The sequence below is a fragment of the Phyllobates terribilis genome, unplaced genomic scaffold, assembly GCF_046119375.1.
Source record: "Phyllobates terribilis strain yellow unplaced genomic scaffold, ASM4611937v1 Scaffold_13__5_contigs__length_258822181, whole genome shotgun sequence".
Lineage (NCBI taxonomy): Eukaryota > Metazoa > Chordata > Amphibia > Anura > Dendrobatidae > Phyllobates > Phyllobates terribilis.
Window position 1 is genome coordinate 245,382,350 of NW_027362773.1, and position 27,720 is coordinate 245,410,069.

The window sequence follows — 27,720 nt, forward strand, 5'->3', positions numbered from 1 at the left end:
GTCTCGGGGTAAGAAGTGTGGTCTTCCTGGGTATCCTACCATACAGTCCCTTTTCATTCAGACGCCGACGGATAGTACGGGTTGACACTGTTGAACCCTCGGACTGCAGGGCAGCTTGAACTTGTTTGGATGTTAGTCGAGGTTCTTTATCCACCATCCGCACAATCTTGCGTTGAAATCTCTCGTCAATTTTTCTTTTCCGTCCACATCTAGGGAGGTTAGCCACAGTGCCATGGGCTTTAAACTTCTTGATGACACTGTGCACGGAAGACACAGGAACATTCAGGTCTTTGGAGATGGACTTGTAGCCTTGAGATTGCTCATGCTTCCTCACAATTTGGTTTCTCAAGTCCTCAGACAGTTCTTTGGTCTTCTTTCTTTTCTCCATGCTCAATGCGGTACACACAAGGACACAGGACAGAGGTTGAGTCAACTTTAATCCATGTTAACTAGCTGCAAGTGTGATTTAGTTATTGCCAACACCTGTTAGGTGCCACAGGTAAGTTACAGGTGCTGTTAATTACACGAATTAGAGAAGCATCACATGATTTTTCAAACAGTGCCAATACTTTTGTCCACCCCCTTTTTTAGGTTTGGTGTGGAATTATATCCAATTTGGCTTTAGGACAATTCTTTTTGTGCTTTTTCATTGAAGACAAATTAAATGAAGATAATAATACCAAAGAATTTGTGATTGCAATCATTTTCAGGAAGAAACTGAGTATTATCTGATAGAATTGCAGGAGTGCCAATACTTTTGGCCACCACTGTATGTAAAAACAGATCATAAAGGTTTAAAATTCGTTCCTATGTTTTGTAATCAAACGTTAGACTTGTTTAAGTCGAGGGCTTTTTTATTGTTTATATTATATTTAATATATTTTTTTATATTTTAATTTATATTTTATTTATATATATTTTATTTTATATTTTAATTTATATTTTTTATATTTTATATTATATTTATATTATAATTATTTTAACATTGTCAGGGAAATATTGAGGAATATTGAAAATATTCTTTCTTTCTTCCCCTGAAGCCCCTCTCACCCCTCCCTTATCCACCTTTGTTACAAGACAAGAGGTAGCAATCAACCACTTGCCAGTACAAGAGCGGCCTCCATGTAAATCTTAGCACAAAAACCCAATTGACACACTCATGAGTAAGGCCCTGTAAACAAATGCTGGCAAGAGAGTAGATTTCCCTTGGCAAAGAAAGGTGACAATTAGATGCAGGCTTGCGATAAATCTACAGATACCTGTTGAAATTTCATTCCCAGGACATCAAAGAGAGTTTAACAAAAGTCTCCAGGCCCTTCGGAGCCAAAACCAAATATGGAATAAATAAAGTTCCATACATCCGATAATGCTAGGACCCATATTTTTAGTGACAGGATCAGCTAGGGAACGCTAGGGATATTTTCCTGTCACTGTAAACCCGTCGGTGGAGCTGTAGTGCAAAAGCACCAGAATAACGGATCACAACTACGCCATGCGTGGTCTCTAAATGAGGTAAAATCATAACAGAAAATATGGCGTCATTTGTAAGCTTCTGGGATCAACGAGCGATAAGTTATCCGAGAAGTTAGAGTTTTTAATGAAAATGTGCAGGCTGGAGACCAACCCACATGATGTCATTCCAGGGGTGTGTGGGCAGGTCTCTCCCTTCAGCATAAAATAGTTTCTATGGTTGGAGTAGTATTCATTGTGAGAGTATATAATTATTATATGCAACGGATCCTGTTCTGTTCAACGGTCAGAGGAGAGCTACCCTCCAGCTATATTGAGTTTTCACTGCGAACGTATAGTACCTTTTTTCCTTAATCCTTATTATTTTGTAATGTTTCCTTTGCAAAATCATTGTATATATTTTTCCTAAGCACTGCCTCCCTTTGGATTAAATATAAAATTTGATAGTTCTGTTTCTTTTGGCCTGTAATCGTTCCCTCCCCCGAAGCCATACGCTACCAGAACGCATATGTCTGGCCAGGTCTGTATTATATTTCAAACTTGGCCGGTGGTGGCATCAAATAATATTAATAATCTGGCTATCGTGAAAGCTGACAGTGATCGTAAGGAGGACGTAAACACATATTCCATGCGTTGGAATCCAGAGGTGTGACGCCATACGCTCACTGGTCGCTTGCCGATACCTCTGAGGTGAGTAGCAGGGACCGTGTGCTCGCGGATCCCTGACGAAATCCTGACAGAGTGACGGCATGGTGAGATATCTCTCTGTGGAATACCTGACAACAAACCTATGTAAAAACAGATCATAAAGGTTTAAAATTCGTTCCTATGTTTTCTAATCAAACGTTAGACTTGTTTAAGTCGAGGGCAGTTTTATTTTTTTATATTATATTTTATATATTTTATATTTTTTTTATATTTTAATTTATATTTTATTTATATATATTTTATTTTTTTATTTAATTTATATTTTTTATATTTTATATTTTTATATTATATTATATTTATATTAGATTTATTTTAACATTTCATGCTAAAATAAAATTCATATGTACATATATGTATATATTTTCTTTTATTCGGACTGCCTATAAACCTATAGTCAGCCTTTATCTGCAAATTTTTTTTTTTTTACCAAGTATCAAACTTTTATATGGTTTGCACCATTTCCCTCACCTTGCAGTCTTTCCTTTTCATCAATCAATATTTTATCTATTTATGTTATTCAAATACCAAAAAAACAGGAATTAACTATAAGGGCAGATAAAATTGCAAAGCTTTTTTTAGACAATCAAGATAAAATCAAAGTATAAATAAATACATATTAAGAGAGAAAAAACACAGATGAGGCAATTGGTGAGCAGACCAGGACCATAAGATATAAAGAATTACACAAACACCATGTACAAAATATCAGCAATGGTTTCCTGCAGTGTCATAGAAAAAAGAGGACACGTTAAAGTATAGGTATATCTATCTATCTATCTATACATATATATATATATATATATATATATATATATATACAGTACAGACCATAAGTTTGGACACACCTTCTCATTTAAAGATTTTTCTGTATTTTCATAACTGTGAAAATTGTACATTCACACTGAAGGCATGAAAACTATGAATTAACACATATGGAATTATATACTTAACAAAAAAGTGTGAAACAACTGAAGATATGTCTTATATTCTAGGTTCTTCAAAGTAGCCACCTTTTGCTTTGATGACTGCTTTGCACACTCTTAGCATTCTCTTGATGAGCTTCAAGAGGTAGTCACCGGAAATGGTTTTCACTTCACAGGTGTGCCCTGTCAGGTTTAATAAGTGGGATTTCTTGCCTTATAAATGGGGTTGGGACCATCAGTTGTGTTGTGCAGAAGTCTGGTGGATACACAGCTGATAGTCCTACTGAAGAGACTGTTAGAATTTGTATTATGGCAAGAAAAAAGCAGCTAAGTAAAGAAAAACGAGTGGCCATCATTACTTTAAGAAATGAAGGTCAGTCAGTCCGAAAAATTGGGAAAACTTTGAAAGTGTCCCCAAGTACAGTTGCAAAAACCATCAAGCGCTACAAAGAAACTGGCTCACATGAGGACCGCCCCAGGAAAGGAAGACCAAGAGTCACCTCTGCTTCTGAGGATAAGTTTATCCGAGTCACCAGCCTCAGAAATCGCAGGTTAACAGCAGCTCAGATTAGAGACCAGGTCAATGCCACACAGAGTTCTAGCAGCAGACACATTTCTTCAACAACTGTTAAGAGGAGACTTTGTGCAGCAGTCCTTCATGGCAAAATAGCTGCTAGGAAACCACTGCTAAGGACAGGCAACAAGCAGAAGAGACTTGTTTGGGCTAAATAATACAAGGAATGGACATTAGACCAGTGGAAATGTGTGCTTTGGTCTGATGAGTCCAAATTTGAGATCTTTGGTTCCAACCACCGTGTCTTTGTGCGATGCAGAAAAGGTGAACGGATGGACTCTACATGCCTGGTTCCCACCGTGAAGCATGGAGGAGGTGTGATGGTGTGGGGGTGCTTTGCTGGTGACACTGTTGGGGATTTATTCAAAATTGATGGCATACTGAACCAGCATGGCTACCACAGCATCTTGCAATGGCATGCTATTCCATCCGGTTTGCGTTTAGTTGGACCATCATTTATTTTTCAACAGGACAATGACACCAAACACACCTCCAGGCTGTGTAAGGGCTATTTGACCAAGAAGGAGAGTGATGGGGTGCTACGCCAGATGACCTGGCCTCCACAGTCACCAGACCTGAACCCAATCAAGATGGTTTGGGGTGAGCTGGACCGCAGAGTGAAGGCAAAAGGGCCAACAAGTGCTAAGCATCTCTGGGAACTCCTTCAAGATTGTTGGAAGACCATTTCCGGTGACTACCTCTTGAAACTCATTAAGAGAATGCCAAGAGTGTGCAAAGCAGTCATCAAAGCAAAAGGTGTCTACTTTGAAGAACCTAGAATATAAGACATATTTTCAGTTGTTTCACACTTTTTTGTTAAGTATATAATTCCACAAGTGTTAATTCATAGTTTGGTGTGTCCAAACTTTTGGTCTGTACTGTAGTTGAAACAAGAAGTTTACATACCTATATAAAAACATATATGCATGTTTTTCTCCATATCCAGCATGAAATCAGAATAAATGTTTCCCGTTTTAGGTCAATTAGGATTACCATAGTTTTTAATATTTGCCAAATGCCAGAATAATGAGAGAGAGGAAATGTTTTAAGGCATATTTATTACTTATTGCAAAGTCAAAAGTTTGTGTCTTTTTATATAGTCTATGTAAACTTCTGGTTTCAACTGTATGTCTATTCAGCAATGAATGCCCATGTGCATGGAATAATTACCTTAAAAGATGTGATGTCCAGGGACTCACCACAGATGTGTTATCCATCTGTTTTATTTATCCATCAATATATAGTTTATCCTTTTAGGCTAAGACCATACAAAGCAGCCAAAGTAATGCAGTGATGTCGGCAAAATAATAATTTTTTAAATGATTGATTATAACTAAGTTCTTACCTGCTGCTTTACTTACAAAAGTCATGTGGTCATGCACAAACATTGTACCAATTTTTTGTTAAAATCTTATTCCATTCTGTTGGTTATTTGTTTTGTTGCTGCTGACGCACCCAGGGGATGGGGATGACTACTCGGCGCCCGGGCCTTGCTGTAAGTTTTGGGGGGGATGTCGCGGTGGTCGGCTCCCAGCCCATACCCTGGGGTCACTCTTAAAAGAAGGGGAAAGTTATATGGGATAGGGGAATGTTTGTGACGCCACCTGTGGTGTCTGGTGTGGATCACCAGCGCTGCGACAGTCCTCTGAGGCCGGTGTTCAGGCAGCTTAGTTTATGCGGCTCCCCATAGGTGGAGTGGGGCCTCAGGGCAGCGAAGGAGAAGGGATGCAGGACAGAGGGGACCTAGCCGGGTCAGAGGAAGAGTAGAAGAATAAGCACGCACACCGGAGTTCACTTCAGTACCTTTACTGATGGTGTTTCAGGCACGATCCAGGGCACTGTAGGGTGAAGGGTGCATATCAGGACTCTCTCCAGTGAGCGGGTGTGGGGCCTCCTGTTTCTTGCCTTTTCCTGATAAGTTTATGACCTGCCTGGAGCTAAGCCTAACTTGGTCTCTGTCTTGCACCTGCTGACCTGGTGGTAGGGCCTTCTGTTGGAGATCACACTCCCCGGTCTCTTGGGCCTCCGTGATTCCTGACCCTGGTATAATAGTCAGCTTTTGGTGTTCCTGGGACATATAGTTCGCCAGGGGTTCCGGTTGTTTCTGCTGGGCATAGAGATCCCTGCAGACGCGGACCCGGTGTCCAGTAAATGGTCTTGGGGTGAGCTGGCTAAGCTCCTCTGCCCCCTTTGTAGCTTGCTTGCTCCACTTGCCTTCGGCCACGCTCGGGGCCCTCGCTAGGCTTCACACTGGCAGTAGGCCTCGCTACTCTTCACCGCTCTTTTGGCGTCGGCACGCCCTAGGCTCACTAATCTGAGCTCACTGAGTCTGTACTGACCTGACAACCTCTCTAGCTGCAGCAGACTGACTTTCTCACAGACTGTAGACTCTAGACTGTGACTTCAGGCTTCAGCCTGAACTGCCTAGCTCCACCTTCCCTTTTTATATCCCTATCCGGGCTCCCTCTGGTGGTCTGAGGTGGAAGGCGGAGGTGTGTGAATGCTATGAGGGCTTCTTGTGGAGGAATCCGTCCATGCACTCCTCTGGGATCTGTGGCACTAATGCGCAGCAGGGTGCCACACTGCACTTCTGCCAAACTTCATTTGCTAGGTGTGACTTTACTTTGCGTCAGTCTACCCATGTAGGTATTTGTACATATTTTGTATTATCTATATTATATCAAATTATTAATTTAGTTTATTAGAATAATTTTATTGTCCAGTTTATGTTTTTTCTGTAACCATCCAACAGTGCAAACTGAGCAAGTGATTTATAAAAAGAGTCAATCTTTATAGAATGTGTAAGAGTGGCACAGAATACATGTATGCCTTCAGAGTTTCTAAAAGCTTCCAATGGTTACCCAACCTACAAGGCTGCGGCGTACCGCTAATAGAAGCAGACCATGTAGCCGCTATGGGGCCAATGAGTTGGGGTCATCCGGTGCTGAATGGGACTACTCCCCATTTTTCCTTCTATAGTTAAAGAGAATCTGTCAGCAGGTTTTGCTATGTAATCTGAAGATAGCATGAGATAGGTGTTAAAACACGGATTTCAGAGATGCCTCTCTTATCAAGCTCCAAGGTTTTGTTTGCTTACAATTATTGTTTTAGCACCAGGAGCTTATCATTGCTGGGACTAGCGAGGCTTGGTCTGACACGCCCCTTCCTGTGATAGGCAGCTCACTCTCTATGGACATTGTACATAGAGAGTCTGGTGGGGGTGAGGTTAGTTTTCTCAGCTTTGCTTCATGCTAAATCTAAAACTCTGATTGGTTCAGAACAACTGCACCCAGTAATCTAAGTGATATATCGTTGGTTTCAGCTTCTCTTTGCCTACAGCAGGCTGCTCTCAGATGAGGTAGCAAAAACCTGAGGACAGATTCCCTTTAAAAAAGCAAATGTGTCGGATATATTATTAGAGAATATAGAAGCCTTGTATGTTCTGAGAAAAACAAGACCAAATACGTGTAGGGACGTAACGACAATTTGCTACTAAATTATATCATGGCATAGTGTTTCTGCACATTTATAAAACATTAGTTTTGCGACATATCAAAATGTTTGATCAGTGGGAGTCCAACTGCTGAGACCCCCATCACTAAAAAGAAGGAACAGATTTGAATATCCAGCACTACTCTGCAAAAACTGAAATGAAGTCTAAAGACTCTACTGAGTCCCATTTTCAGTCTAGGAAAAGAACAGATCAAAATTATAGATGTATCACTGTGTGAATCATCTCTTTGTTAAAGTGCAGGGTCACTTTAAAAAATTTACTTGGTCATGAAGGGATAAGGCGTCTGGTCTGGAAGTAGTTAAAAGTAGATAAAATATTTTGGTTCTCTCTTTTCTCTATAAATATCCACAAATGTGCTGTTTTTGCTTTTATAGAATCCCCGAGCAGCTCTTCTCATAGATGAAAGTCATCTGCTCTAGTATGTAATTTCAACATTACAGAACAATAAACAATGAGCTATTAAGACTCATGGACATACAGTGATGTGAAAAAGTGTTTGCTGTCTTCCTGATTTCTTATTCTTTTGCATGTTTGTCACACTTAAATGTTTCAGATCACAAAACAAATTGAAATATTAAGCAAAGATAACCCAAGTAACCACAAAATGCAGTTCTTAAATGAAGGTCTTTATTATTAAGGGAAAAAGGAATCCAAACCTACAGGGCACGGTGTGAAAAAGTGATTGCCCGCCCTCTTAAAACATAAATTAACTGTGGTTTATCACATCTTTGGGAAGCTGAGTTCAATTTCCCTAGCCACACACAGGCCTGATTACTGCCACACCTGTTCTCAATCAAGTAGACCAAAAGGTCCCTAAAGCTAGACATCATGCTGCGATCCAAAGAAATTCAGGAACAAATGAGAAACAAAGTAATTGAGAGCTATAAGTCTGGAAAAGGTTATAAAGCCATTTCCAATGCTTTGAGACTCCATGCGAACCACAGTGAGAGCCATTATAAACAAACGTGGAACCTTCCCAGGAGTAGACCAAAATTACCCAAGAGCCCAGCGACGACTCATCCAAGAGGTCACAAGAGCCCCACAACAACATCTAAAGAACTGCAGGCATCACTTGTCTCAGTTAAGGTCAGTATTCATGACTCCACCATATGACAGAAACAGGGCAAAAATGGGATGCATGGAAGAATTCCAAGATGAAATCCACTGCTGAGCAAAAAGAACATAAAGGCTCACCTCAGTTTTGCCAGAAAACATCTTGATGATCACCAAGACTTTTGAGAAAATACCCTGTGGACTGACAATACAAAATCAGATTTTTTTCGAAGGTGTTTGTCCCATTACATCTTGTGTAGAAGTAACACAGCATTTCACAAAATGAACATCATACCAACAATAAAATAAGGTTGTGATAATGTAATGGTCTGGAGCTGTTTTGCTGCTTCAGGACCTGAAAGACTTGCTGCTATCAAAAAATCCTGAAGGAGAATGTCTGGCCATTTGTTTGTGACCTCAAGCTGAAGCGCACTTGGGTTATACAGCAGGACAATGATCCAAAACACACCAGCAAGTCCACCTCTGAATGGCTTAAAAAAAACAAAATTAAGACTTTGCAGTGGCCTAGTCAAAGTCCTGACCTTAATCCGATTGAGATGCTATGGCATGAACTTAAAAAGCCGGTTCATGCTTGGAAACCCTCCAATGAATGAATTACAACAATTTTGCAAAGATGAGTGGGCCAAAATTCCCCCTGAGTAGTGTTGAGCGAGCACTAAAATGCTCGGGTGCTCGAAGCTCGGGCCGAGCTCACCGTGAAACTCGGGTGTTCGACCCGAGCAACGAGCCCAATGTTAGTCTATGGGAGACGTGAGCATTTTTGCGACGGCACCCCCGGCAGTCTGTAGAAAGCCTAAAAAGTGCCCAAAACGATAGTGACAGTGCTCAAATTACATGGGTACAGCATGAGGATCGCCCCAGGAAGCATTTCTTACCCCCAGGTCACTGCTGTCAACAACGTGGTCAGAGATATTAAGCCACTTTTAAGGGCTCACAATAAAACGTTCAAAAATGAAACTGAAACTGCTTTCCTGGGAAATATGTTAAGGAACTTCCTTTTCCAGGGTAAAGACTTGTGTATAAGGTAAAATAAATAACCAAAAATAAAAATACTCCTCCACACCTTGGGCTATGTTCACAAGTAGCATTTTTTATGCGTTTTTGCACTCTTGTATTGCTTTCAACCGAGACAAATGCATTCACCGGGAAATGTCATTTTAGCATTTTACAACCATATCTGGCCATGTGCTGTGTGACACATGCATACAGTGCTGAAAATGACATGGGAACAGCATGGGGAAGACCCCTGGAAGCATCTCTGACACCCAGGTCACTGCCTAAAAGTGTGCCCATCAGAAGTGATCCTTGCCGCATCAGAAGATGCAGACTTGCAACTATCCCGGTGCAAGTCCTTGTCCCAGGGCAGTGTTCAATTGTACCTCCCTCATTCCTTGCAATGCAAGCGCAAGTATGTAGCCTGCCACCCACCCACCCCCAGGCTGCAATACGATACTGCTTGATTGCTTACACTTGAAATTGGGCCTTTTAGGCATGTAGAGGCGGAATCTGGCCACCACGTCATGGCTGCGTTGGCGGCCTGGAATCCATACTCGGTCTCGAGCCACCCTGCGCCGGGTGCCCACACACGGTCCCCAGCCGCCCCTATTTGTCCTGGTGCGCCTTATACACAAGCGCGCATACCAAAACATTACCTGTGCCCTCCCCAGTGCATTTATTGGGAAGGACAGCCTAACCACAAACACGTGGACAAGTGAATGTGGCCAGGGATGGTCCATCTCACTGACTCCATCACACTGGGTTAATATTGTGGAAGCCGGGACACAGTTGGAAACTGGGATGCAACACGTCCTTCAGACATAGAGGATTGCGGGTACTGGGTCAATCAGGCTTCAACACAAAGTTCAGAAGGTAGACAGCGGCCTCCTACACAACGAGTAAATTGTTCATGATCATGAGGCCATGCATCTCCTTAGCTTTCTGTTCCTTGGAATGCAAGCGCATGTACAGTGCCTACAAGTAGTATTCAACCCCCTGCAGATTTAGCTGGTTGACACATGTGGAATTAACTTGGCATTGTGACATTTGTACTGTAGATCAGCCTGGAAGTGGGAAATGCACTGCAGCAAATTTTTTTTTTTTTTTAAAAACGTTAAAAGTTAATTCAGAGTGTCATTTATTATTCAACCCCTCAAACCACAAGAATTCTGTTTGGTCCCCCTAAAGTATTAAGAAGTAGTTCAGGCACCAAGAATAATGAGCTTCACATGTGTGGATTAAAGATCTCTTTTTCCAGCCTTTTCTGACTATTTAAGACCCTCCCCAAACTTGTGAACAGCACTCAGACATGGTCAACATGGGAAAGACAAAGGAGCATTCCAAGGTCATCAGAGACAAGATCGTGGAGGGTCACAAGGCTGGCAAGGGGTACAAAACCCTTTCCAAGGAGTTGGGCCTACCTGTCTCCACTGTTGGGAGCATCATCCGTAAGTGGAAGGCTTATGGAACTACTGTTAGCCTTCCACGGCCTGGACAGCCTTTGAAAGTGTCCTCCCGTGCCGAGGCCAGGCTTGTCCGAAGAGTCAAGGCTAACCCAAGGACAACAAGGAAGGAGCTCCGGGAAGATCTCATGGCAGTGGGGACATTGGTTTCAGTCAATACCATAAGTAACGTACTCCACCGCAATGGTCTCCGTTCCAGACGAGCCTGTATGGTACCTTTACTTTCAAAGCGTCAAGTCAAGGCTCGTCTACAGTTTGCTCATGATCACTTGGAGGACTCTGAGACAGACTGGTTCAAGGTTCTATGGTCTGATGAGACCAAGATCGAGATCTTTGGTGCCAACCACACACGTGACGTTTGGAGACTGGATGGCACTGCATACGACCCCAAGAATACCATCCCTACAGTCAAGCATGGTGGTGGCAGCATCATGCTGTGGGGCTGTTTCTCAGCCAAGGGGCCTGGCCATCTGGTCCGCATCCATGGGAAGATGGATAGCACGGCCTACCTGGAGATTTTGGCCAAGAACCTCCGCTCCTCCATCAAGGATCTTAAGATGGGTCGTAATTTCATCTTCCAACAAGACAACGACCCAAAGCACACAGCCAAGAAAACCAAGGCCTGGTTCAAGAGGGAAAAAGTCAAGGTGTTGGAGTGGCCTAGTCAGTCTCCTGACCTTAACCCAATTGAAAACTTGTGGAAGGAGCTCAAGAATAAAGTCCACATGAGACACCCAAAAAACCTAGATAACTTGGAGAAGATCTGTATGGAGGAGTGGGCCAAGATAACTCCACAGAACTGTGCCGGCCTGATCAGGTCTTATAAAAGACGATTATTAGCTGTAATTGCAAACAAGGGTTATTCCACAAAATATTAAACATAGGGGTTGAATAATAATTGACCCACACTTTTATGTTTAAAATTTAATAAAATTCAACTGAGCAAAATAACTTTTAGGTTTGTAAGATTTATGCTTCTGTTCATAAAACCTACTCTCGTTTGCAGTTTGAAGGCTCTAACTTATTTGCATCTTATCAAACCAGCTAAATCTGCAGGGGGTTGAATACTACTTGTAGGCACTGTATGTAGTAGCGGCTAGGCCTGAGGTGGTTAGCATTTTGGGGCATATCCTACCTCTTCTGAGGATTGCTGGATGTTTTCCTGCTACTATCCCAGTTCTATGATTCCCGTTAAAACAAAGCTTCAGGTGATGAATGATGGATGAGGTGGTGGCAAAGGAGAACGAGCAGGAGGAACAGGGACCATTCACATCAATATCAGGCCAGTCAACCACACATGTCTTGTAGGATATGTTTCTGTACCAAAAGGAGCGGTTCGGCTACACAGTTATAGGGCATACAGTGAGTGAAATGCCTACCAAAACTTTCGAGGCACTCCATTGCCCCTTGGAAGTGACATGGAGGTTAGAGGGCCTTAACTAAACCGTTTTTTCCATTTATAGCAACTGGGTCTCCTGTACACTGTTGGCCTAAGCAGTGAATGGAAGGCTTTCCAAAAATTATGAGGAACTGCAATGCCCCTTGAAACAGACGTGGATTACAGCATACTAAAAACCTTCTACCCATTATTGGGGAGTGGGTCTCCCTTAGTGTTCGCCTATGCATTGAAAAGCAAAAGCTGACTAAAATTAGGAGGAAATGCAATGTCCCTTGGAAGAATCGTGGTGGTTAGAGTTAATTAAAAGCAACATTTCAATGCCCCTTGGAAGAGCCGTGGAGTTCAGAGTGGCTTAACAAGACGGTTTTAATGCCCCTTGGAAGAGACGTGGAGGTCAGAGTGGTTTAACAAAACGGTTTTAATGCCCCTTGGAAGAGACGTGGAGGTCAGAGTGGTTTAACAAGACGGTTTTAATGCCCCTTGGAAGAGACGAGGAGGTCACAGTAGCTTAACAAGACGGTTTTAATGCCCTTTGGAAGAGACATGGAAGTCAGAGTGGTTTAACAAGATGGTTTTAATGCCCCTTGGAAGAGACATGGAGGTCAGAGTGGTTTAACAAGACGGTTTTAATGCCCGTTGGAAGAGACGTGGAGGTCAGAGTGGTTTAACAAGACTGTTTTAATACCCCTTGGAAGAGACGTGGAGGTCACAGTAGCTTAACAAGACAGTTTTAATGCCCCTTGGAAGAGACGTGGAGGTCAGAGTGGTTTAACAAGACGGTTTTAGTGCCCCTTGGAAGAGACGTGGAGGTCACAGTAGCTTAACAAGACGGTTCTAATGCCCCTTGGAAGAGACGGGGAATTCAGAGTGGTTTAACAAGACGGTTTTAATGCCCCTTGGAAGAGATGTGGAGGTCAGAGTGGTTTAACAAGATGGTTTTAATGCCCCTTGGAAGAGACGTGGAGGTCAGAGTGGTTTAACAAGACGTTTTTAATGCCCCTTGGAAGAGACGTGGAGGTCAGAGTAGTTTAAAAAGACAGTTTTAATGCCCCTTGGAAGAGACGTGGAGGTCAGACTGGTTTAACAAGACGGTTTTAATGCCCCTTGGAAGAGACGTGGAGGTCAGAGTGGTTTAACAAGATGGTTTTAATGCCCCTTGGAAGAGATGTGGAGGTCAGAGTGGTTTAACAATACGGTTTTAATTCCTCTTGGAAGAGACGTGGAGGTCACAGTAGCTTAACAAGACATTTTTAATGCCCCTTGGAAGAGACATGGAGGTCACAGTAGCTTAACAAGACAATTTTAATGCCCCTTACAAGAGCCATGCAGTACAGCATATTAAAAACATTATTCCCATTATTGGGGAGTGGGTCTCCCATAGTCTTTGCCTATGCCTTCCAAGCAAAAGCTGCCAAAAATTAGGACGGAGGAACTTGCAATGCCCCTTACAAGAGCCATACAGTACAGCATATTAAAAACATTATTCCCATTATTGGGGAGTGGGTCTCCCATAGTCTTTGCCTATGCCTTCCAAGCAAAAGCTGCCAAAAATTAGGACGGAGGATCTTGCAATGCCCCTTACAATAGCCATGCAGTACAGCATATTAAAAACATTATTCCCATTATTGGGGAGTGGGTCTCCCATAATCTTTGCCTATGTCTTCCAAGCAAAAGCTGCCAAAAATTAGGACGGAGGAACTTGCAATGTTGGCAATATGGACCACGGTCACCCTGGTGGTATAGTGGTGGTGGAGGCTGAGGATAAGGAGAAGAGCAAAAAACAGCCGAAATGAGGAAGCGTATACCCTTGTGTGGGTGTGAAGCGTTGCACGGGAATACACCTCCCGAAACAACACAGTGGATTTGACTTTATGTTGCTCTGCTGTCATTTGGTGGTGATGAAAAGTCTGGCCCAATCATGCCCTTGTTCATTTTGATAAGGGTCAGCTTGTCAGCATTGTCAGTTTACAGGCGAGTGCGCTTATCAGTTATAATTCCCCCAGTGGCACTAAAAACACGCTCCGATAACACGCTAGCAGCAGGGCAGGCCAGGACCTCCAAGGCATACAGAGCAAGTACATTCCAAGTGTCCAGCTTGGATACCCAATAATTAAAAGGCACAGAGGAATCACGGAGGACGCTGGTACGGTCGGCAAGGTACTCCCTCACCATCTTTTGAAACTTTTCACTCCTTGTGAGAGTACCCCGCGCCTGAGGGCCTGTAAGTTGGGCGAGTCTCAGGACACTGTCCCAGAACGTTGACAGTGTTCCCCTGCCTCTTCTGGATAGGAGTTGTGTCTCTCTCGCCTGTACGCCTTGGTTGGGCAACGAACTGTGACCTCTGCCGCTAGCGTGTTCAGATGGGAATTTTTTAACAGTTCTGCAGCAAGGGCCTTCTGGCACTGCCCCATTTTTGTAGACCTCTCCACCTCAGGAATAAGAGAGTGAAAGTTCTCCTTGTAGCAGGGGTCTAAAAGTGTCACCAACCAGTAATGACTGTCACCCAACATTTTGACGACGCGAAGGTCACGGTTAAGGCAGCATAACATAAAGTCAGCCATGCGTGCCAGACTGGTAATGGGCAAGACTCACCAAGATGACGACTTACCATGCTCTCCTCCTCCTCCTCTTCCCTCTTGTCCTCAGGCCGCCCATGCTGAACCGACGGTATGACAGTTGTACAGGTACTACCGTCTACAGCGCATGATACCAACTCCTGTTCTTCCTCCTCCTCTCCCTCATTGTCCCCCAATGCACGTTGAGATGAGATGAGGCTGGGCTGTGTGTAATCGCCCGCTACGGCTTCTTGATCCATCTCATCATACTCTGGCTGCAATGCCTCCTCTTTAATTCTCTGCAGAGAGCGTTGCAAAAGACAGACAAGTGGGATGCTGACACTAATGATGGCGTCATCGCCACTCACCATCTTGGTGGCCTCCTCAAAGTTTGTCAGGATGGTACATATGTCAGACATCCAGGTCCACTCCTGAGGTCTTATGTGTGGAGTCTGACCTGAATATCGACATCCTTGTTGCAGCTGGTACTCCACAACTGCTCTCACCTGCTCACAAATCCTTTGCAACATGTGGAGGGTAGAGTTCCAACGTGTGGGGACATCACACAGCAGTCGGTGTGCCGGAAGCTGCAAACGCTGCTGCAACACAGCATGGGCGGCGGAAGCTGTAGCCGACTTCCGAAAATGAGCTGACAGGCGGCGTACTTTGACGAGCAGACCTGGCAACTCGGGGTACGAGTTAAGAAACTGCTGAACCACGAGGTTAAGCACATGAGCCAGGCATGGTACGTGTGTGATCTCGCCTCGCCTCAGAGCCGCCACCAGGTTACGGCCATTGTCACACACGACCATGCCTGGATGTAGGTTCAGCGGTCTCAGCCACAGATCTGCCTGCTATTTCACAGCTGTCCACAACTCACAAGCAATGTGAGGTTTATCACCTGAGCTTATGAGTTTCAGCACAGCCTGTTGCTGCTTGGCTGAGGCAGTACTGCAGTGCTTCCAGCTTGTAACTGATGTGGTGATATTTGAGATGGAGGCTGAACATGAGGAGGAGGAGGAGGATGATGTGCAGGAGCTGTACACTGTGGGGGCAACTCTGACTGACATAGGGCCCCCAATCCTCGGGGTGGGGAGGATGTGTTCCATCCCAAGGTCCGACTGGGTCCCGGCTTCCACTATGTTTACCCAGTGTGCCGTAAGGGAGATGTACCGTCCCTGGCCACAAGCACTTGTCCACGTGTCCGTTGTCAGGTGGACTCTCCTAGTAACTGCGTTGTTGAGGGCATGGCAGATGTTTTGGGACACGTGCTTGTGTAGTGCGGGAATGGCACACCGGGCAAAATAGTGTCGGCTGGGGACCGAGTACCGAGGGACGGCCACCGCCATAAGGTTGCGGAAGGATTCCGTCTCCTCCTGCCTAAAAGGCAGCATTTCCAACGCAAGCAGTCGTGAAATGTGCGAATTTAGGACTGTGGCCTGTGGGTCGTTGGCTGCGAATTTGCGCTTTCGTTCAAAGGTCTGGGATATGGACAATTGAACGCTGCAGTGAGACGTGGACGTTGATGTTGTTCCTTGAGAAACTGCCATAACAAGTGAAGACTGAGAGGAGGGGGCATCTTTGCATGCAGTATGGACAGTGTATTGCCTTGCACGCACAACAGGGGGTTCTCTTACACACACAACAGTGGAAGAAGCGGTGGTGACACCCGCTGACACTGGTCGTGGACCCTGGGGTTCGCCCCACAAAGTCGGGTGCTTTGCTGACATGTGCCTGATCATGCTGGTGGTGGTCAGGCTGGTAGTTTTGTCTCCCCTGCTGATGCTAGCCTGGCAGGTGGTACAAATGGCCTTTTTGGGGTTATCAGCAGAGTCTTTAAAAAAATTCCAGACTCTGGAAAACCTACCGGTTGTACTGGCAACGTCCCTCGTGTTAGTGTTAGGGGGAACGGTTGCCCGCCTTCTGTCTGCGGCCACCACACTGCTTCTTCCTGCCTGTTGGGGTACTCTGCCTCCCTCCCCATGTGTGCTGCTGGCCTCTATCTGCGTGTCCTCCTGCCACGTTGGGTCAGTTACTAGATCATCCACCACCTCCTCCTCTTCCACTTCCGCACCACGGTCCTCCTCCTCACTTCGTGGCAATTGTATCTCGTCATCATCCACCTCTTGTGACAAATTGCCAGCGTCGACTTCCTGTGGCCATGGCTGTTCAAATATTTGGACATCGCTGCATGGGATCTCCTCTTCCACCACTTCAAGCGGAGCAGGCGAGGGGTCCAAATATGGAAATGGACCAGTGAACAGCTTTTCAGAGGAGGATTATCTGCTATCCAATTAATAACCTGTCCACACTGATCAGTTCGCAATAGTGGTGCTGTTGTGTGCTTCCCTAGTAATTTGGTCAAGAACTGGGAGCGAGATGATGTGGCTGTTGGTTGTGGCACATTTTCACCTTGGCCACGGTCCTGTCCTCTGCACTCACCATCACCAGAACGTACAGTTCCATGTCCCTTGACACTCGCCTTGCCCATTGTAAATGAAGTAAAATAGCTTACACTCGAACTATCAATGGCAAAAGGGTAATAAAAAGGAGATTTGAACCGTGGAAGAGGAAAACCACAGTTCTAGTTATCTGGCCTACACCAGACTCTTTTAAACAGATATATTTGTGTCTGAACAGTCAGCGAGACACTCAAAATGTTTTTTTTATGCAAAAAAGTAGATAATACAGAGATTTGAACCGTGGAACTGCAAAACCACAGTTCTAGTTATCTGGCCTACACCAGACTCTTTTAAACAGATATATTTGTGTCTGAACACTCACAGACACACTCAATTTATTTTTTTGTTGGGGGGGGGGAATACCAAAAGGTTAATAAGACGGGTATTTGTACAGTCTGACTGAGAAAAAAAAAAAAAAAAGATAATTTAAATGAAAAAAAAAAAGGATTTTTCCTGGCCCCTGAGACCTGAGGCTAAGTCTAGCAATTTGAGCAGCGGTAGCACACAGGACTGTAATGCAGTGTTTGTTGGTATAACCACTGCGTCTCCTATACAGCCTGCCTGCGTGCCTGCCTGATATCTGGGATGGATATCTGTTTGTATGATTTGGCAGGCTTTAGAGACCCCACACTATATATTTCGCACTATATATCTCTCCCTAACTCAGCAGCACTGACCCTACACTGTCTGATCCCGGGCAACTGTGTCCAAGATGGCGGCGCCCGGTTTTAAATACTCGAGGTGACGCTGTGCGGCCAGCCAATCACTGTAATGCCCATAACCAACATGGCTGTGGCATTACAGTGACTGGCTGGCAATCCCTGTATGTTCATTGGCTCTGTAAAGAGTGCAAAACATGCAGGGAGGAGACCCGAGCTCCCGCCCGAGTAACCCGGAAATGCTCGGTGCTCGCCGAACATCCCGAGTAGTGAGATGCTCGGGCGAGTACCGAGCAGTGTTGAGCATGCTCGCTCAACACTACTCCAGAGCATTGTAAAAGAGTCATTGCCAGTTATCGCAAATGCTTGATTGCAGTTGTTGCTGCTAATCGGGGCCCAGCCAGTTACTAGGTTTAGGGAAGCAATCACTTTTTCGCACAGGGCCCTGTAAGTTTGGATTTCTTTTTCCCTTAATAATAAGACCTTCATTTAAAAAAACTGCATTTTGTGTTTACTTGTGCTATCTTTGTCTAATATTTAAATTTGTTTTGTGATCTGAAACATTTAAGTGTGACAAAAATGAAAAGGAATAAGAAATCAGGAAGAGGGCAAACACTTTTTCACACCACTTTATTTATGTGACTCTAAAGATGTTTGGTGACCAAAATGGGAAAGATTTTGTTAACAAGTAAGGCTATGTGCGCACGTTCAGGATTTGATTGCAGAAATTTCTGCAGCATTTCTGCATCTGTTGGCAGGAAAAACGCAGCAGAAAAAACGCGTGTTTTCCTGTGATTTTGCTGTGTTTTTGATGCGCTTTTTAATGCATTTTTTAATGCATATTTTGATGAGTTTTTGTACATCAATGAATGCATTTTGGAGCTAAATAAAGATATTTGAAAAAAGAATTGTGTGACATTAACCTTTGGATTACCGTCAGACCTGGGGAGAGTGTATTAGTTAATTTAAATGATTAAAGAACGTGTCTGTTGTATTTCAAATAGAATTAAACAGCACAAAAGCAAAATATGGGCGTTGTGTGTCCAATTTCATAAATACCAAGGAACAGACAATATATTACAACAGTGAATAGAAAATATACATAGCAAGTTTTATTAATAAAGATAAATAGAAGAAGACATAGGCAAGGAAACATACCCAGCAAAGTGGCACCTGGGATTAGCATGTAATTAGAATATAAAAGGAGGTATCACGACCTCAATATACATTATAAGACTCCTATGAAAAACTGTCACTATGGACCCAGAATGCATATGCCAATATACAAAAAGCTATAATAAAAAATGAGAATTTATATATATATACACACACAATGAGGAATGCCAGGAATCAATAATGTGCAAAGTGCTTTGAATATAAATTGACAAGAACTCATACAAGCCTTCCAAGACTAGAATGGCAATATGGATCGTATCTACAAGGTCACAGAGTAAAGAGTAGAGATGTAGTCAGGAGATAAAGGTAAATACTAACCCCAGCGTGACACCACTCCGACGTGCGTTTTGCCCTATGCTTTGAAGAGGGTATTTTTCCTTGCCTATGTGTACTTCTATTTATCTTTATTAATAAAACTTGCTATGTATATTTTCTATGCACTGTTGTAATGTGTTGTCTATTCCTTGGTATTTCAAATAGAGTGTTTTACTCTATGTGTATTTATTTAACTCTTTACTTTAATTAGGTTTAGCAATGAAAGAGTCTGATTGACACACTGACATCACTAAACAAAAGGGCTAGGTGTCAGCTAAACCAATCTCATTAGCATTTCCATTCATGTAATTTCTGAGGCAGCTGAGAGCTGCTATTTTTAGCCTAGGAAGGTGCCATTAGGCAAACATGTTCCCTGGCTATTAATAACAGCTCACAGCTGTTTGTTTAGCCACTACGTCCCCATGATCAGCAACCAGCAGCACTTTGGATGCAGCGCATTTTAGCTGCATCCAAAATGCTGTGTTCTTTTGTTGTCAATACATACAGATCCACTGCATGTAATGACACTTCAATCGGTCAAAATCTGCAGCGGAAACTGGCATCTCCGCTACAGAAATTGACATGCTGCGGTGAATTTGGGTACGTGGCCATGATCAGGAGCAGCTGCAGGTTTGAAGCTGCATGTTTATACAGTGTCAAACCCGCAGCATCCAGACGTTACAGCATATTGGATGGGATTTCTAGAAATCCCATGTCCACTATGCATGCATCTGAGGCTGCGGATCCCCCGTGGACATTGACATGCAGTGCATCTTTCAGGACCGCAGCATGTCAATTTCTCTTGCGGAGTCGCTAGTCTCCACAACAGAAATTTGACCACTAGAATGCTTTGAATGCAGTAATTTGCATGGTTTAGTGAACATGTGTGAATTTACCTGTGTTCAATAGAAAGCAGCATTTTGGGCGCAGCAAAAATATGCTGCGTCCAAACCTCTGCTACGTCCAGATCATGGGCACAGAGCCTAAAATAAAAAAAAAGTGGCGTGGGCTCCCAAGTCATTTTCATAACCAGCAGAGGGAAAGCCGACTGCTGGGAGCTGATATTAGTAGCCGGGGAAGGGGCCATTAGCCAAAAATGTTCCCTGGCTATTAATAACTGCCCACGGCTGTTTGCTTAGCCTTTACTGGCTAGATTACACAGGGGACTGAGAACAAATTTGACGTAGGGTCCCCCTATAAAATCTAACCAGCAAAGGCTAAACAGACAGCTGCAGGCTGATATTAATAGCCAGGGAAGGGGCCATGGATCCTGGCCCCCTCCGTGGCTAATAATATCAGCTCTCAGCAGTCCGAGAAACGGTGCATCCATAACATGCGCCAATTCTGGCGCTTAGCCTCGCTCTTCCCACTGCCATGTAGCGTTGGCGAGTGGGGTAATAAAGTTCGGGTTCATGTCAGCCTTGTATTGGCACATTTCATAGTTAACTTCCTTTTCCTGATCCTGAAGATCCTATTAATTTCTGTTTTTCAACCTGCTGCAGAAGGACATCTGTTTTTATATTTTTACTAATGAAAGCCTTAACTGCAAAAAACTGTTGGTGCGAATATGTCCAAAGAAAAGCGTTTATGTATTTTAAAGCCTGGTCATCACTGGTATCCTATAAGAATGTAATCAATGTAATAATTAATCTTCTTTAAAAATTGCATTCTTGACCTAAAATGGATTTATATGTATTCTTTTCGTTTCAGATAAAAATAACTTTTACTTTTCGAAAATAAAAGAGCATCAATAATTGTTTGACATACAATAAAAAACAGGAAAATTAAATTTTTTATAGGTACAGAGTTACACATTTGTATTAAGAAACCCAAATATTTGTAAATACAGAAATGATATCTTGTAACCTTTCTGAAGAATTTGATCAGAGTCCGGACTACACCGCTATGAAGTCTATTGGTTCATACACTTTATTGTCTTTGGCTTTCATCGTTGGGATTCCAGGAAATGTATTGGTAATGTGGAGCATATATGGAAAGATGAAGAATATTTCTGTCACTATGCTGTTAATCGGAAACCTCGCACTGGCAGACTTCCTCATTCTGTTATCTCTGCCTATCTGGATATATACATTTGCAGTTAACAAATGGATTTTTGGACTGGTGTTTTGCAAGATTTTGGTATATGTTATCTATTCCAATTTGTATGTTAGTGTCTTCCTCATAACCCTGTTGAGTATAGAGCGGTTCCTGGCTGTATTTAGGCCATTTCATCTTCAGAGATGGACCAGACAACGCGTTTTTCAAAAAATCACCATTTTAATTTGGATTACAGCTGCTGTATTCGGAATTCATTCTCTTCCATTTTATAACCCAAATCAAAACGAACAACCTTTCCAATGCATTCTTCATGAATATAACAGTGATGCGCAAAAGGTAATTTTTCTTGTTTTGGAAACCTGTGTTGGATTTTTGGTTCCATTCTGCATCATTATCATCTGCTACGTCAACTTATGGAGAAAACTCAAACAAAGGAAATTTGTGGGCAGACGTAAATCAGATAAAATAATCATCATTGTGGTGGGAACTTTTGTCATTTGTTGGATTCCACATCATGTATTTAATATTGTTAATATCACCTCTGTTTTTCTGAGCTCCTGCAGGTTAGGAAGAGTCGTGGACATTGGAGGTAATATTTCTGGGGCTTTGGTTTTTATAAATAGTGGTTTGAATCCTATTTTTTATTCTTATTATGCATTTAGAATGAAAAGTCCTACCAATATTCTCAAGCTAAAAATGTTTTTTGAGAAAATTGGAGGAACGGGCACAGAACAGAAGCCAAGTGAAAATACTGAAAATACTATGGACAAAACCAATATTGGTAACAGTGCTGTGGTTGCTTCTAACCTTTAAGGTGCCTAAACACCTTAAACACCTAATGGGTGAGCACTTGTTCAGTTGAATATTATTCCCAATCACCCTATACACCTGCATGATTGGTTTGGCCAAGAGTTTGCCTACAGAATAGTTAGAAAACAAAAGGATTGTCACTGAAAATCAACATGTGGACCCTTCTCTTCCCTTACATCTAGCGGAGGAGAGTCAAGGGTTCCCTATACACATAATAAAACTTGATGATCCAGCTGAAATCCAGTTCAGCTGATTTTTTTTTCTTTTGTCTATGGGGGATTTTAGATGGTTTCAAATATGAAAGGGCTGCATGTGGTGAATGCTGGAGAAGACACAGGCAGAAACCTGGATGTCTTTCTTGAAAAATATAATATTACATGTTATGGATAGTAGATTCTGTGATGGGACGTTGATCTAAGGAACTAGCCTGATTGCTGTATGTGGTGTCAGCAAGGAATTTTTCCCTAATATGGAGCAATTAGCATCTTCCTCATGGGGTTTTTGCCTTCCTCTGGGTCAACATGTTAGGCTGTAGGTTGAACTCGAAGGACTTATGTCTACCTTCAAACTTAAAAATTATGAAACTATGAGGTTCCTTTTGGAGCATCCATCACAAAATCCATCATATTTGATTTTAGTAAATCGAGCTATATGCAGGAATACTTTTCCCATCAAAGCGGTGGAACCCATCAAAATTCAGCAGGGTCCATTTGGTGCAATTGGTTGCCATGCAGTAGATCCAGAAGAGCACTGTGGCCTTCGTTATGAAGCCACAATCTAGATGTGAACCGTGCTTAATTAATAAATGTTTAGGCAAAAGGAATGTAATATTATTCTATTTATAAACAGCTTCAAAAACTAATTGAACAAAAATCCAAAAATGAAAAGAAAAATTATTTTTCAGTGATTCTTTTTACTTTTCTGTTAAGTCAATCTGTTGTAAATTTTACATGTTCATTTTTCATATTAGTTTTGTCACTTGTACTTTCTATTGTGTAATAAATTATATTTTGTGGCGTAAAATGAAAATTTTAATGAAAGATAAATTGGTCAGGAATCAAGCATATTAAACTCTTACACTATATATTACTAGAAATGATAAATAATGTATAAAATGACCAAAACTTAGGCAAGTTTTACACACATTTATACTTTTATGCATGGAAGTTTTGAAACTTCTGTGTAAAGGATATAGTTTGTGTACATAAGCATAGTACCAGAACAAAGAACAGATCATGAACTAAACTCGTTACATAAACACAGCACCAGAACTAAGCTAGCTACATGAATAATGTGATAGAACTAAATACATTACATACCTTTTTTATGAGAATCCAGCATATGACATAAATATACTGTAGTGCCTGAACAAAAATCCTTTATCAGAACTAAGCACAATATCTAAATACTGTACCAAGACTAAACTCAATATAAAGAAACCGTATCAGAACTAAGCTCAGTACATACAGTACTAGAACTAAACAATGTACAAAAAAATCTGTATCATAACTAAGTTCAGTACACGAATACAGAACTAGTAAAAATCTTTATAGCCAAGTATTGCGCTGGAACCAATCTCATTATATACTTACTGTCAATGAATTAACAATGAAGCACAGAAGGCTGTAGGTCTTCTGACCCAAACTTAACAGCTTTTTATATGTCTATGAGGCTGTCAAGTTAAGATCAGGAGAACCTTGAATGGTCTTTGAGTCTGTCAACTTCGAAACAGGAGCTCCATGGCCAGTATTATGGTCTGTACACTGTGACAGAGTCACTGGAATGGTATATGAGGGGAGGTATGTGTCGCACCGGTTGCTAGCCTGTGTGAACTGAAACCAATGGATTTTCTGCCAGCATGTTATATGCTGGTGGGTTTACTCACTAAGAGGGCGTGGTTTCAGGGGAATGACATAGAGATCACAGGGATGTCATTCCCTATACCTCCACCTCAGGGTGTGGCTGAGCAATGCTTAAATGTTCAGTCCTGTTTTTTTCTTTGAGTTGTGTTTGGAGAGGCAAGGTCTCCAGACTGGACAGCCATGGCTCAGAAGGGAGCTGAAGGTTGGACATAACCTATGTGTGCGACCCGCACACACATATATGGACTGTGCTATAGTTTATCTTGTGTTTTGTTGTTTAGCCAAGTAAGGCTGTATTTATTTTGCTGGAGTGCAGAGCTTTATGCTGCTAATAAAGCCTGCAAAGAAAACCCGGGTTCCTGAGTCTACTTCCGGTAGTGGCCGAGCGAGTCGTCCTACCACACCACATATTGTGATACAAAGATTCAGTATAACTTGTGATTTAATCATTTACACATCAGCTCTTTCTGAGATCTTTGGTCCAGTGGGTGGTCATATCAGTGATTGACATCTACCATATCTCTGTATACACACTTAAACAAAGGAAGCTTGGGCAGCACGAGTAAGAGTCTGACTGCACGATTGCTGCCAATTATGTCTTTCTGTGATATGATCTGATGTTTCAGAAAAAATATGGTTAGAAGATCCAGCCAGGAATGATAGCTGGAAATCAGACTAGTCTCCTGGCCAGCTCTTCTTGTGCTGCAGGTGATTGACTAGTCTCTTCCTCGTGTGCACAAAGGGATAAACCTGTCGATCACCTGCTGCAGTGCTGTGTAGAGCTGGCTGGGGGTGGCGGGAGATTAGTCTCATCTCTGACCGGAGCATTTCAGAGAATAATATACCGGGCTGCAATTGTGGTTTTGTCAGCATAGATCAGATGATAGGTTCCCTTTAAGTAGTTCAATATTCCTAGACAAATGCCAGTAACTCAGTTCTCTATTCTGGATTTTCCACTGATTGTGCCAGTACATTTTAGAAACTTTATAGAGATTACTTCCTTTTACTGGTAAAGTAAAATATATAGTCCACGAATAAATTCAAAGAGGGGATGCAAAAATTATACCGCAAAGGAGGAAGTGGTGGGTTGCAACTTTTAACTATGAAAAACATTAAAGAATAGAATAACCTGTTCTAACTCAGAAACAAAAGCTTACATCTCAGCTAGACCAAAGCCACAATATCTCACTTAGCGGTTAGCAGTGCTGAACTCAATGTTCACACTCCATCTGTTCAAAACTAATATTGTGTCTTACGTCCTTCACCAATAAGTATATGTGCTTATAGAGTCTCTGTTATCAAAAATGTCTAAATGGGTGCAGCTGATTGTGGATTAGAAGTCAAAATGAATCTGCTGATATTGAGAGATAAACAGTTATCAAAGCTCAATTAGGTAGAATTGGGATGCCAAGAGCACCTCGGCGGTGGTATCTCTGCAGTTCACAACAAGCATTACTTCAGTGACCCTGCTAGGGTTAAAGCAGTACCCAATGTGTTTTGGAAATAAGCACTTTCCTTCATCAGGCATGTTTTGAGTTCCTGTCTTGTCTCCTTTTATAACAACGTGGATGAATGATTTTAGTTGATTACTCTAAAAGACCTATACTATCCACAACATAGGGGAGGAAGAACTGTGCAGCCCAGCAGCAAGTGTCAGATATGAAAAAAATCCCACTACATAAGAATTGCTAACACTTAAAAACACTCAACAGTGTCAAGGACCAATGTAATGGGACTTAGGATAGAAAGAAAACCTCCACTGTAAAGTTTGGGGTTCGTACCAGACTATCCGGTGCTGAACTCTGAACAGGGACTTTTTTCCGGAAGTCCCTTTTACTGTTTGGGTTTAGTGTCGAATAAAATTTGTTAAAAGGCTGCGTGGCCATGTTAGGGCCATTTCCTCTCAGTCTGGTGCACAGTGCCTTAACAGCCAGGTGCAGCGTGTCCTAACAGCCTGGTGCAGTGTGCCCTAACAGCCTGGTGCAGCGTGACCTAACAGCCTGGTGCAGTGTGCCCTAACAGCCTGGTGCAGCGTGACCTAACAGCCTGGTGTAGTGTGCCTTAACAGCCTTGTGCATGGTGCCCTAACAGCCTGGTGTACCTAACAGCCTGGTGTAGAGTGCCTTAAGAGCCTGGTACATAGGGCTCTAACAGCCTGGTGCAGTGTGCCCTAACAGCCTGGTGCAGCGTGACCTAACAGCCTAGTGTAGCGTGCCCTAACAGCCTAGTGTAGAGTGCCATAACAGCCTGGCACAGCTTGCAATAACAGCCTTGTGTAGAGTGCCCCCCTAACAGCCTAGTGCATCGTGCCATAACAGTCTGGTATAGAGTGCCATAACAGCCTGGTGAAGCATGCCAGAACAGCCTGGTGTAGAGTGCCCTAACTGCCTGGTGCAGCGTGTCATAACAGCCTTGTGTAGAGTGCCATAACAGCCTGGTGCAGAGTACCATAACAGCCTGGTGCAGGGGGCACTAACAACCTAGTTTAGAGTTCCTTTACAGCCTGATGCAGCATGCCCTGTTGTAAAGTGCCATAACAGCCTGGTGCAGGGGGAACTAACAGCCTTGTGTAGAGTGCCATAACAGCCTCGTGTAGAGTGTTGTAACAGCCTGGGGCAGAGAGCATAACAGCCTGGTGTAGGGGTCACTAACAGCGTGGTGTAGAGTGCCATAACAACCTAGTTTAGAGTTCACTTACAGCCTGATGCAGCATGCCCTAACAGCCTGGTGCAGCATGTCCTAACAGCTTGGTGCAGCGTGCCTTAACAGCCTGGTGTAGAGTGTCATAGCAGCCTGGTTTAGAGGGCACTAGCAGCCTGATGTAGAGTTCCCTTACAGTCTGATGCAGCATGCCCTAACAGCCTGGTGTAGAGTGCACTAACGGCCGGGTTCACAGTGCCCTAACAGACTAGTGCAGTGTGCCCTAACAGCCTGGTGCAGTGTGCCCTAACAGTCTGGTGTAGTGTGCCCTAACAGCCTGGTGCATTGTACCATAACAGCCTGGTGCATCGCACCATAACAGCCTGGCGCAGTGTGCCATAGCAGTCTAGTGAAGCGAGCCCTAACAGCATAGTATGGAGTACCCTAACAGCCTGGTGCATCATACCATAACAGCCTGGTGCAGAGTGCCCTAACAGCCTGGTGCATCATACCATAACAGCCTGGTGTAGAGTGCCCGCACAAGCCTGGTACATCATACCATAACAGCCAGGTGTAGAGTGCCCTAACAGCCTGGTGCATCATACCATAACAGCCTGGTGTAGAGTACCCTAACAGCCTGGTGCATCATACCATAACAGCCTGGTGCAGTGTGCTATAACAGCCTAGTGAAGCAAGCTCTCACAGCCTGGTGTAGAGTGCCCTAACAGCCTGGTGTAGAATGCCCTAACAGCCTGTTGCAGCATGCTATGACAGACTGATGCACAGTGTTTGCTTTAATAGCCTGGTACAGTGTGCCTTAACAGCCTGGTACACAGTGTCCTAACAGCTTGGTGCAGCATGCCCTAACAGTCTGGAGCAGAATACCCTAAGAGTGCAATAATCTGTTGGGCACTTTCTTTTCTCTACTGTGCACTTTTTTGGGGTGGGAAAATGAGGAGAGCATCAACTAGGGGACGTGGACTTGGCCCTGGCCATGGTGCTGCTGTTGGTTATGGTATAGCTGCTGCAGGGAGAGGATGTGGTCATTATGTGCCTGCTACG

At 43.2% G+C, this 27,720-nt stretch overlaps 1 protein-coding gene across 3 annotated transcripts in view; it reads left to right on the forward strand.

Moving 5' to 3' along the window:
* LOC141174449 (leukotriene B4 receptor 1-like) overlaps positions 1-27,720 on the forward strand; it is a 52,529-nt gene that overhangs the window by 1,382 nt on the left and 23,427 nt on the right. For 2 of the 3 annotated variants that reach the window (XM_073659378.1, XM_073659377.1), the window contains exon 2: positions 20,999-21,682. In XM_073659378.1, coding sequence (XP_073515479.1) covers positions 21,140-21,682 — 543 coding nt within the window. In that variant the 5' untranslated portion in view covers positions 20,999-21,139. Of the gene's footprint in view, positions 1-20,998; positions 22,960-27,720 lie in introns of those variants that run through there. The other variant, XM_073659376.1, reaches the window with a different exon arrangement.